The sequence below is a fragment of the Telopea speciosissima genome, chromosome 1, assembly GCF_018873765.1.
Source record: "Telopea speciosissima isolate NSW1024214 ecotype Mountain lineage chromosome 1, Tspe_v1, whole genome shotgun sequence".
Classification (NCBI taxonomy): domain Eukaryota; kingdom Viridiplantae; phylum Streptophyta; class Magnoliopsida; order Proteales; family Proteaceae; genus Telopea; species Telopea speciosissima.
The window spans coordinates 78,684,514-78,697,015 of record NC_057916.1 but is presented as its reverse complement, the minus strand read 5'-3'; the positions used below and the strand labels follow the sequence as shown (position 1 = coordinate 78,697,015).

Sequence of the window (12,502 nt, the reverse complement as noted above, 5' to 3'; positions counted from 1 at the left end):
AAATCATTCTTCCAACATTACATTTCTTATTATCTACAATGAGATAACCATATATTTTTAACCAGATGTGTTCTTGTGAAGGGGGATGAGTTCCCACTTCCCACTAATTAACCAACACAAGACAAGAGGGAGAGTTTCAGATATGGATCTCCACTGTATACATTAGCTACAAGAGACAGAAAAACACGAATAAAATAGAATAGAGATTGAGCCGTTCTCGCCAATATCACACCAGATTCATTTGCTTCACTACTACCATCAAAGTTCAAAGACCAAAGAAACAAGAGGAGAGTACAAGACTTAAGTGCCGCTTTGTTGAACGGAGATGGGGAGGATGATTGGAGATGGAGGGCGGCTACTGTTGCCTGCTACGGTTGGATGTTCAACGCAAATCGAAAGGGACGAAAGGGAAAGTGAAATCGTTTCCCTAAATTCTAATTTTTTGGGTATTTAAAAAAAAAAAAACAAACGTATAATACGTATAATACGCATATTATATGAGTATAATATTTGATCGATTAAAAAATATATTTTTTAATAAAAATATGAGAAAATACCAGAACGAAAGTATTATATGTTTAAAAATTCAGATATGCATATAATACACGTATTATACGCATATTTACTAACTAAACCCCCATCTAGATGTGGGCCGCATCAAGGCGACTTTCTGCCCGGCCGTAGAGGATCAGAATTCTAGTTCAACTAGCCATTTGGGGGGGGGGGGGGGGTGGGTTTTAAAATGAATCATCTTGATCCAAAAATCAAAGTACACAGCATTAAATGGAGCTCACTCTGACCTTTTTTATTGGGCCTAAAATTCAAACTCTAATCTGGTCCATTCAATTTGGAATTTAGCCTTTTTTGGGGGTAAAATTGGAGTTTATCACTTTAAAATCCTCAATGGTGGGGTCTACGCCTTTATGATCACACTGTCATAGCTTCCGTACGGTAAAAAATGTTCCAACTTTTGAGATAAGACCGTTGAGAGTTGAGACACACACCCACGTGCTCGCACGCACTACTGGGGGAGTTCGCACGAGCACCGTAGAAAGATGAGACACAGAGGATACCTCCCCGGTCGAGTGCAGTTCGTGTTCACGTACGAGAACCATAATGTGCGAAATCATTAGTTTATCAATAAATCCCTCAACGAGTTTCGGGGCGGACCCACTTTCTTTGTCGGTCGGCTGTTACCGATTCAAAAAATTGCATCTTCTCTCACATGTGAACACGTGTCACCTATAATAGTCGTTAAAATACCGAAAGGAAAACTCGTCCAGCTGTTCCCAAATCCACGCGGCATTTATCTATTAACTTCCACCTCGGTAACGTAAATTTTTTTTAAAAAAATTTACTTTCGAATTATTAATTAATCCAAACCGTCCGATCTTCTACAGATTCGCCTTGTAGCCGTCCAATCTTTTCAAGTGTCCCGAGCATGTGTGTCTCTGCACTTTCTTTACATGAGATAAGAAGAGATTTAGAAGGAGATTTTGATTTTTGAATGAGATTATTTTCTTTCCTATTTTAAATGGTTTTGTTCTGTCTTCTTCCTCTAAACTCGACTATTGTCTGTATTGTTACCATCTCTGTTACTCAGATTCTTCTGTCATCTGTTGTTGTTTTCTTCTTCTGGTTCATTTTCTTCCTTTTAATAAGGGATTCGACCGTTTGATGGGAAGTGAAAAGAGCTATTTTCTATGGGTTACTGTTGCTTACAGAGTAGATGGCAAGTTCCCTATTTTATGATCGAAAGAGATAAAGATCAAAGAGGGTTGAAGATCAAGCTACTGGGTTGCTTCTCAAAGGAAAAAACAAACAGTTCTTGAGTCCCTAAAGGTTGATCTTTGAAGGTACTTACCTGGCTTCCTTTCTATGATTCCTGTATGTGTACTTCCACTCTTCCAGAGCTTTTCCTTTTCCTTTTCCTTTGCATACTAGTGTTTTTTCCCCTTCTCTTTTTATTTTAGAAAATTTCAATTTTGGGTCTTTGTTCTCAGCTTCCACATTGTTTCTTCTTACAGCAAAACGGTGAAGGTGTCATTCTCTTTGGATGCTGAGGAAGAAAAGCCATTCAAGGTATTTTGGGAATTTTCCTCTGAAAACTTTGTCTTTCTCTTTTCAATTGAGGTTGGAGGAATTCTACTGCACTTCATACTTCATAGTGGTACATAGGAAAAGAGTAATTCCTTATCTTCAAAGCAAAGTCTTTGGTTTCAAATTTTGCAATTTTCCAGCCTGTAAGTCATTGTTTCTGTCAGTTGAAGATTCAACAAGAAAGTAGGAAAGGGTTCCTCTCAATAGGATATGGAATCTCTCATTTGCCATCTAATCATGCGTCTTTGAAAGGCATCTCAAAGGTATTTTTGTAAATGGATTTGATCATTTAAGTGTATTTTCATAAATACCCTAGATCCTTCCCTCCCAGAAAATAATCTATTAGGGAGGAAATTTTGGGTGGTTGAATCATGAATGAGAGTATCTAGACTTGTGTTCAGGTGTAAAGTTAGCAGATTCGGCCCTCATGGGTTCCTCATGTAAAGGTAGAGATGGCATGTTGGCCACAGAATGACCATATTGTCCTAGGGTTTACTGGTACTGTTATGCATAGGGCATAACCATGACAATGACTCAATGAGCTGTGGTTTTGTTTGATCGAAGTGGGTTACTTTGGTAATTTGCTATTTACTTTTGGCGGGGCAGTTGGAAGGAAAGCAGTTGAAAACCGTTACAGTAACTTGATTTGTTCCATTCTTCATCTTCTCATTTGCATTCATTGCATACCCTCTTATTATAAAACTTAGGAAGGACTCGTGGGTCTTCAATTGGTACTTTGATCTTGTTGGTCGGACATTGGTTTCAGTAAACGAGCTATCTGTGTTTGGTAGACTCTGGAAGATCACCTTCTTTCCTTTCCCAATCTTTTTAATTTGTTATCCATGTTGATTGCAACTGCTCCTCCTTATTAATGCAATATAAAACCCTCCTATTCTACTTTTCATTTCTATAACAAAAAACAAATTGGCACCTTCTTGTTGTCTGGATCGTCATCTTTAAGCCTTGGTTAGTCTGTATTCTGGGTTCTTTCAGGTACTGTAATCTCTAGGTTGATACCCAGAGAGAAATCATGGTGGAAGAGGGAGGGGAAGAGGTGTTGGTCGACACCCGTCCAGCAGAAGTGTGGCTATCGTGTGCTCAAGAACTTGTACCGACGGTGCTTCAGAAAGCAAGAGAAGTCAAGGGGTTCCCTGGTCGATGGAAGATGATAATTTCCAAACTGGAACAGATCCCTTCTCATTTATCGGACTTGTCAAGTCATCCTTGCTTCTCAAAGAATGTTCTCTGCAAAGAGCAATTACAGGTTGTGTGCAAGACACTGGGTGAGGCAATAGAATTGGCAAAGCTGTGTGTAGAAGAGAAGTATAGGGGAAAGCTTCGGATGCAAAGTGATCTTGATGCTTTGTCTGCCAAGTTGGATTTAAATTTACGGGATTGTGGGCTGCTGATCAAGACTGGAGTGCTTGGGGAGGCCACCTTGCCTTTGGCTGTGGCTCGTTCATCCGCAGAGCCAGAGGCTACCACGAATTTGAATATGCGAGAATTGCTAGCCCGTCTTCAAATTGGCCACTTGGAGGCAAAGCACCGGGCACTGGACAGCCTTGTTGAAGTCATGAAAGAAGATGAGAAGACTGTGTTGTCTGTACTGGGACAGAGCAATATCTCAGCTTTAGTCCAATTACTTACTGCAACATCACCTAGAATTCGGGAGAAAACGGTCACAGTCATCTGCTCACTTGCAGAGTCAGGCAGTTGTGAAAGTCTGCTTGTTTCTGAAGGCGTGCTTCCACCATTGATCAGGTTGGTTGAATCTGGGAGTGCAGTGGGAAAGGAGAAAGCCACAATTTCCCTCCAGAGGTTATCAATGTCTGCAGAAACAGCTCGTTCAATTGTTGGGCATGGTGGAGTCCGTCCTTTAATTGAGATCTGTCGTACAGGGGAGTCTGTTTCACAGTCTGCAGCTGCTGGTACCTTGAAGAATTTGTCAGCTGTGCCGGAGGTGAGACAGATTCTAGCTGAAGAGGGGATTTTCAAGGTCATGATTAATCTCCTTGATTGTGGGATAGTGTTGGGTTCTAAAGAGTATGCTGCTGAGTGCTTGCAGAATCTCACTGCCAGCAATGACAATCTGAAAAGGTCTGTTATCTCAGAAGGTGGAGTCCGGAGTTTGTTGGTTTACCTTGATGGTCCATTGCCCCAAGAATCTGCAATAGGTGCATTGCGGAATCTAGTGGGTTCAGTTTCCATGGATGTTCTTCTTTCACTCAGTTTTCTTCCTAGATTGGTACATGTGCTTAAAGCTGGATCCATCGGTGCACAGCAAGCGGCTGCATCTGCAATTTGCAGGGTTTGCAGCTCAACAGAGATGAAGAGATTAGTTGGCGAAGCTGGGTGTATTCCTCTACTCATCAAACTGCTTGAGGCTAAAACAAACAGTGCAAGAGAGGTTGCTGCCCAAGCAATTTCAACATTAGTTACAGTTTTGCAGAACTGCAGAGAAGTCAAACGGGATGCGAAGAGTGTTCCAAATCTGGTCCAGTTGCTTGATCCAAGTCCTCAGAACACAGCTAAGAAGTATGCTGTTTCCTGTCTCGGGTCTCTCTCCTCGAGCAAGAAATGCAAGAAATTGATGATCTCTTACGGAGCTATTGGGTATCTTAAGAAGCTGTCTGAGATGGACATTCCGGGAGCCAAGAAGCTGCTTGAGCGGCTTGAAAAAGGAAAATTGAGAAGTTTGTTCAGCAGGAAATAACAGGGTTGGCACTAAGTGTCCTCTGTGTAATGTATCTTGATATCACTACAACTGTTTATGTGTAACTTTAATGTTTCATTGTCTTTATGAAGCAAAGTAGTTGGGGAGATATGAACTGGAATGCTTATACGTTTTGATCTTCTCTTGGAATATGTGAAATATATACATTCCAGTTATTATATAATGGCTAAACTCTCTTCTTCACAAATACAGGATTATAGATTGTCTTTCCATTTTGTGAGGGGCTTTTTCTCTCTGTTCACTTTATCATTTCCCAAAGATAAATGAGGCTTTTTGAAAGTTTAATGACTGTTTGTTGAAGAGTGATACAAAAAAGAAAGTGTTTCTTGTTCCATTAATTGCATTATTGCAGAACAAACATAGTATATTGGATATAAAAGGGAGAGTTGGTGTGAGTCCTTGCTATTCTAAACGGATTTTGATTTGATCGTGTCATTACTGCTGGAGATATGCTGAATATCCATCTGAAGATGAAGCATTGGTGATGAGATCTTGCTGTGCTAAATTTTGGTTTCGTTGCATCATTTATGGAGTTTAGAAACAGTTTTTATCCCCCCAAAACCATCCTGGTTGGAGAAGGAATTTGATTGTTCTTGTTATGCAAATCAAGGAAGAATATGAAAGGTATTATAGTATCTTACACTCTCTCTGGTAGGCAATCTAGGCTTCAACCTGTGAAATCTATTTGAGAGTTATTACTTATTAGGCTTACCAGAATGCTGGGATAAGAATACAAGATCATACTGTTGTAGATTCTGGAATCCTTTCCTCCCTGGTTGGTTTATATGCATATCTAGTGTATTTACTATGATATTCCTGCAAATATGACATGAAATCTTTCGCTTCCTAATTTTTCTTGATGGGTTCTTTGATCTATATGCATATTGAGAGCAGATATCTGGTATTCATAGTCTGTTTCAAACAGATTTGTTACTCTTATGCAGTACTCATTTAATCCCTCTTGCCTCTTCATTGATCATAGTATGAAAGTTTATTCCACTCTTCTTATCTATCTATTTGTGTAATAATTGTTGAAAGAAAGCTTAGACATTGGTTTTGCAGCATTCAGAAAGTGTAGTTACTGTTATAGAGTTTCAGATCGGAAACCTAAATCTTATTCAAGCTAGCAATCTTAGAAGAGAAAGAAACTCATTGGGAATGCCAGATTTTGAGGCCTTGCTTTTTCTCTTGAGGTTTGGGAAATAAGAAGACAACAATTTCAGAGTTCAGATCCAGTATTTCCTAAAACATTGTTTCTATCATTCATGCATTTGATCTCACCAAAGGAAAATGACCCAATCCATTAATAAATGATTGGTTTCTTATTGTTCTTCTGAAAAAATTACCTATATCTACTAAATAAGTAAAAAAGGGAAAGAGAAATAGAGAATGACACCCGGTCGCATCAGATATGCCGCTCCTGTGTCCTGTCAGAGAATGTGAAATGACTGCCGCACCCCTGGTCATTTATGGGGTTTCATAGGGTACAACGGTCATTTCGTGCACCCCTATGTCAGGGTGCAGGGGCGGTCTGTCTGGTGCGACCGAGTGTCGTTCCACCCCCCAACATGTCTGGGTGTGGCCCCTGCGTCCCATGCATGGAACTTTTATCCTTATTATTTTAATCTAATAGATCTAGGAAATTATCCCTTTTTTTTTTTTTGGGTAAAGAATGATTGTTTTCCCCCCCAAAATTTAAGAGTTTAAGGGGTCAGGTGTAGCAGGGTTGGATCTATACTTGTAGGTATCCACTAATCCATCAATTTTATATACCTTTTTTTTAAAGGAAAAGTATATCTAAGCCCTTATAGAGATATTTATTTATGGGCTGATGTTCTCTGTGCCATTCGCTACACCAGACACATGGGCTGACAGGGGGGGAGGGGTGATCATTTCACCCACCCTGCGTGGCATAGAGAACATTTGGCCTTTATTTATTATTGCTTAAGAAAAATTAGGGAGAAAGAACGCCACCTGGTTGTGCGTTGTGGCATATACCTGTGCCCAAACTCAGTCGGGCACGAAGTGATTGGCACACCCCTGCCTTTCTATGGGGCGAGATGATCATTTCACGCCCAGCTATGTCTGGGCGCAGGTACACACCACATCGCATGACCGGATGGCTTTCCTTTTCCCGAAAAATTATTATAAGAATCATTGTGAGAAGGCATATCCTAGTGGCCCAGGGAATTCTTTCCTTTTTTAATTTTTAAAATATTAACATATAACATATAGATTCGATCCTAAGGGTGTCAATTTTGAGGTGGAATCGATAAATTGAATCGAAATAAAGCATTGAAAATCGAATCACATGCATAAATAATCTGTCTTGTTTTGCTTTTAAAGTCTAATTATTGATTCGCTTTCGGTTTTACCGATAAACCGTCAGCTGCGAACCGACAAACCAATTAAACCATTGGTTCAAATCGATTAAACATTAAAATATTCCTTATCTGAAAAGAAACTTCAAGATAATGAGAGGAAGAAACTGAGAGATAGAGAGTTTTAACGGACCTTTATCTGCTCCATTTTTTGCATAGGTCCATTTCCCCAAGTTCCTCTAATAGATATATATTTTTTTGGTAAGAATTTCCTCTAATGGGGGGGGGGGGGGGGGAATGACCACTCTAACTCTATCCAAACACATTACCTGGGTGGGATCCACCCACCTCTATTAGAGGAACTTGAGGAAATGGTGTGGATAAGAAATGGAGCAGATAAAAATATGAGTTTTGATTCTCTTTCTATCTTACGTTCTCTCTCGTTTTCTCAGTGTTGTTTTGTTTGAATTTTTTTCCTGTCAGGGTCCCTGTCCCGTTTGGTTGTCTGGTTCCTCTCATAGGGGGTGGAAATGACAACTTAACCACACTTGGGTAGTATGTTCGGGTAGGGGGTTAGGTCGTTATTTTTGTCCCCCTATAAGAGGAACCGAACAACTGCACGAGGCAGAGAACCCCTGAGATAATAATGATCCATTTTGTTTCTATCCTCATTTTAATGAACTTTCATACTTTCCATGCCAAAATATGCAGATTTTTGAGCACTGATTCTCTATTGTGTGTGTGGGAGAGGAGGATGTCATGGAGTTGTTCTCCAACTCCGGTGGGAAGATGTTAGAAAGGGGAAAGTTGTTAAGCCAAACTGATTACTAGTCCGGTTTGGTTTGAAAAATTATAATTGATTAATAATTGGTTATTTTCAGTGATGTTTATTGCATCTTGAACCAATTGGAACCCATTCACACCCTTACATCCTGTACTACAAGTATATAAAGAAAGATCGGGCAGCTCGGACATCCAACGGTCCAAGCTCGACTATGTTGAGATCCGACCGTTGGATATCCGAGCTACCACATGCCGACATCTCCACCTAGCACTGCCGAGCTTTAGGAATTGGAGAGAATAATAATCCCCCACCCTGTTCACTTAGAGAACCTTTTTATCTTAAAAGGAAAAAAGAACATCGCTTGATCACATGTTTCACTCCCAGAAGAAGGAGCACGTAAAATTACCATTACACTTATAAATTAAAATCTCATCTATGTTGATGTCCCTACGACTTGCACACACTCTAAATAATGCATTGAACATGATCCATGATGTATATAGGACATAGTTTCCCTCTTACCCATGGTGAATAGGATTCTATTCACCGCAGGACGGGAGAGGGCGAGAAAGGGTATTGGGAGAGGTATTTTGGAACATACAAAATCCTAGGAAAGGTTTATGAACCCTAGGTTGGTGGGTGAACCGTCCTGGGTGGAGGAAAACTAAACTTAGTCCGTATAACTCCCTGTATACGAACCCAATGCAACGGCCCAGTCCCCCTTCTCCCGTGCTTCCATTGTTTTATCAGTTTCTCACACGCCCTGTCACGTTTCATACAGATACAACAGAGTGAGCTGCTAAGCTTAGCTTCTTATCAGAGACGCCTTCCTCTTCCCTCGACCCTCAAAGGCAAAAGCTCGTATTCAGGTTGTTAAAAATGAACAATCCAATCTCTCAGTTTTCTCTTTCTCATTTTTATTTATTCTCCTTTGTTCAAAATTTCATAAGTTACTGTTCTTCGTGCAATTCAATCATGATAATCGATAGCAGGTTTTGAAAGACTGGGATAAATCTGATTTTGGTTCAACTCGTCTTTGTTTTTTAATCCAACTGTTTTAGGGCTTCTTTATGTTGATCGGGTTTTAGACATTCATCATGTTACATTTGCTGTTACAATTGCCCCGAGTCTTTCTTTAGATCATTCTTCACCAATCTTTAATCATAATCATACCTTGAGGAGGGTGGGGTGCACTTAACTTCTGCATGGTCAGAAATTACTGATTGACATCATGCTTAATTCTTTTTTAGCAGATTTGTAGCTCATCTTCTCAGATGCATTTTTTTTTGTCAAGTTGGAGACCATCCAACTACAAAACTTAGTTTTGCATACTTGTTTTTGCTTCTTACTGAAGGGGTCTAGTGGCATCTTCCACAACTCTGCTTCATGCAATTTTGCGTGACTTCCTCTCATTAGGAAGAGCTAATGAAATGAATTCCTCATAGACAAAGTTTTTCTGATGTACACCATGTGCTTCCCCAAACTGCTGGTGGTGGGGGGTGGGGGGTGGGGGGGGGGGGGTGGAGTAGGTAGGAACAACTCTAAAACCCTCCCAGATAGGATCCCAAGTCAAAACCCCCACTCAGATGGAAACCCGAAAATGGACTGAAAACTCAAACCTCTCAGAATGACACCAAACTCTAGGAAACAATAGTTAATAGGAAGGTAAGAGCCCTTCAATAGTTAACAACCCTTTAGATTGAAAAGATGAATTCAGTTGGTTGTGTTTGAGAGCCTATGTGGCTGTGTGCTTGGCAATTACCCCCCTCCCCTTCTCTCCCCTGCAACTCTGAGTACCTATTCTCAGATTTTCCTCTCTCCTCTATTGGCCCTCCACCAATTTGGTATCAGAGACAAAGGGTCCTTCGTTCTCCTCCATCAATTTCTCTCTTCTATACACTCCCTTCCTCTCCCCCCTGGCCCCAACTACCGATCCGAACTTCTTCCTTGCTGTAATAGTGAACCCAAAAAAAAAAAAAAAACAAAAAAGGAAGAGGAAGATGAAACCCAAACCCCTCCCATCGATTCCTGTTGTAACCCTTTCCTTCCCTTCCCACTGCAATCCTCTCCTCCCTTGCCGCCCCCCTGAAATCCAACACCCAACCCCATCCCTTTGCCTTCAACCGACACCCAACTCCATCCCCATCCCCACAAACCAGAAATAAAAAATGACTCTCAAAACAGCTATCAAGGAGATACTGATTACAGCTCTGAGCCATGTAATAAACCAAAAACCTGGAACCAGCACTTGCCAAGTAGAAGAGAGATGAGAGAATGATGGGAGAAGGAGAAAAGAGAGTTGCTGAACCATGATAAATTCAACTTGTCTATCGGGGTGATGCTTTGTTCTATTTATAGGAGACTAAACAAACTCTTAGTAGGAATTCCTACTAAGACTCAAAGTGCAGTCACAATAGGAATAAAAAATAAAACTAGACATGAACTAGACTTAACTTAAGACCCAACTACTAACTGATGATTTCTGTTTTGCGTCGCTTGCTGATTTGCTGCTATTTCGACCCCTGCTGCTGGATTTCTTCTATGAATTGAAGGTTTCTGATGCCTTTTGCTGCAACTGCTGATCAAAGAATTTGGTTTGTTGTGAGTTGCTATTTTGATGCTACTGCTGATCATTCCCTCCCCTTGTTGCATGGATGTGTTCTCATGCATTGCCTCCATAATTGCTGGAAATCAAGCACTGGTTATTGGCCTTCGTCAGAAAAAAAGGTCTGCATCAGTCATGGTTGTCAACCCCAAACCACCTCTGGCCCACCATTTTTCATGAGCGAGAGGGTTCTTCTTCTGGAATTTTGATTCTTTTTGCTAGTGGTTCAGGGTCATCTACATTGTCTCCTGAGGTATTGGTATCTATGTCGTCTCCTTCTGCCTCTGCTTTATCCTTCTGGTTCCTTATCACAAGGAAGAAGAAGAGTCCCTCATAAATCGTGTTTACTACTTTTTTGTTCCGCCTCCCTGTTTTGCATGAGGGTTGAAGAATCTGGCACCTTTTTTTGGTTCTGCCTCCTTATTTCTTTAGGTATCCCTTCTAAAGTGGTGTTTGACTTGTTTTGTTATGAATATAATACCCCTCATCTTTTATTTTAATTCAGCCTTCATCCTTATTTTTGTTATTGCCAAGTCCGTTCCTATTCTTCAAATAAGAATCCCTTTTGAGTCCCAACTCCTTTATGCCTTCCAAAGTACCATTTAAAGATTCTGATTAAGTACATCTCTACTACCCCGCCATTGGGAACTTGCTATATTTACAGAACTGCCGCTATCTCTTGTTATTGGCATATTTTAAGTATTCTCTTGCTTGTGTGGGCCCATAATGTGGCCAAAATTTACAGAATTCCCTTCAGTTGTATATTTGCAATGTTATTGTTTTGGTGAGCTCTAGATCACTTCAGTTTGGGGTTGCAAAATTTTGAAGATTGTTACTTGTATGGCGTGATGATTGTTATTGTTGGAGATTATTTGCTCAGATTTGTTTAAATCTGGCCTATCTAGTATTTTAGTGACTACCGTGAGAAGGAGATTGGAGATTGGAGATTGGAGATTATTTTATTGGGATCGTATTGTGGCTGTTCTTGATTATGGGATTTATGTGATGCCCATCCTCTGTGATGCTGGTCATTACTGCCATATGATGGTGGATTATTCTCTATTGCATATTCTGCATTATTTGTCCACGTGCTGTGCTACACATGAGGTGGATATTGGAGTTAACATCTGGAGATTGAAGATTATTATTATTTGCTCAAGCCCTCAGTTGGAGATTGTTATTATTTATTTGTTCGTGTCATCAGTAACAATTTAATCTCCGAAGATAGTTATTTGTGGTATTCAACAACTATGCAATTTTTATTGTTATATTAGGAATATGTATGTAACAAAACATGGTGGAATTGGGATCTAGAAAATTCAAACCATGATAATTATACACAAGTCAATTCTTCTCTGATCCAGATGGGTTATTCGCACAAGAAGAAACTTATTTTCACAGACCAATATCAGTCCGTCCAACTGAATCTTAATATCTGTCTTTAAACTTATGGAATATTTTCCTCCCTTTAAGGATGAAGGCTAACAATCATGTCTGATATTTATTCTTTTTGTCATCATATTGGTTAGTGGGGGTGAATTTATGTTTTCTGAATACCTGTTAAAGAAAAATTAAGTAGGAAATACAGAGTAAAAGCAGGAAAACAGTTAGAGAAATCTGATATGTAAGAGAGGTTTTCTGATGTAAGTCTTGGCCATTAGAGAGAGAAACTCGTGTTTGACCACATGTTTCTAGGTCTAATGCACTTGATGAACTGTACCATTTCTTAATACCCCTGAATGAAGGACAAGGAACTAAGAAAAATTCTAGGGGAACGCTGAAGGATATGTTCAGAAACTGAGAGGAGAAAAAATTAAATTAAATGTGGTCTCCAGAAGAAAAAGTGACAGAAAATTAAGGGAAGAAAATCAAATGTGAGCAGGAACAGGAGATGAATTGAGAAATGTGAAGCAAGTGTGGATCAGAGAAGATAAAGAAAGTTGCAAAAAGGGGTATGT

General features: G+C 39.9%; 1 protein-coding gene across 3 annotated transcripts; it reads left to right on the top strand.

Annotated features, from left to right (window-relative positions):
* The first annotated feature begins 1,480 nt into the window (after window positions 1-1,480).
* LOC122642942 (ARMADILLO BTB ARABIDOPSIS PROTEIN 1) lies at window positions 1,481-5,051 on the top strand. Of its 3 annotated transcripts, XM_043836560.1 has the most exons (3): window positions 1,481-1,842; window positions 2,028-2,082; window positions 3,094-5,051. In XM_043836560.1, exon 3 carries the CDS (start codon window positions 3,131-3,133, stop codon window positions 4,811-4,813), a length of 1,683 nt encoding a protein of 560 aa, XP_043692495.1. In that variant the 5' UTR covers window positions 1,481-1,842; window positions 2,028-2,082; window positions 3,094-3,130; the 3' UTR covers window positions 4,814-5,051. The 3 variants fall into 3 exon arrangements, with proteins under 3 accessions (XP_043692495.1, XP_043692509.1, XP_043692504.1); XM_043836574.1 differs by lacking the exon at window positions 2,028-2,082; XM_043836569.1 differs by lacking the exon at window positions 1,481-1,842 and having other exon boundaries at window positions 2,004-2,082.
* Window positions 5,052-12,502: the final 7,451 nt, after the last annotated feature.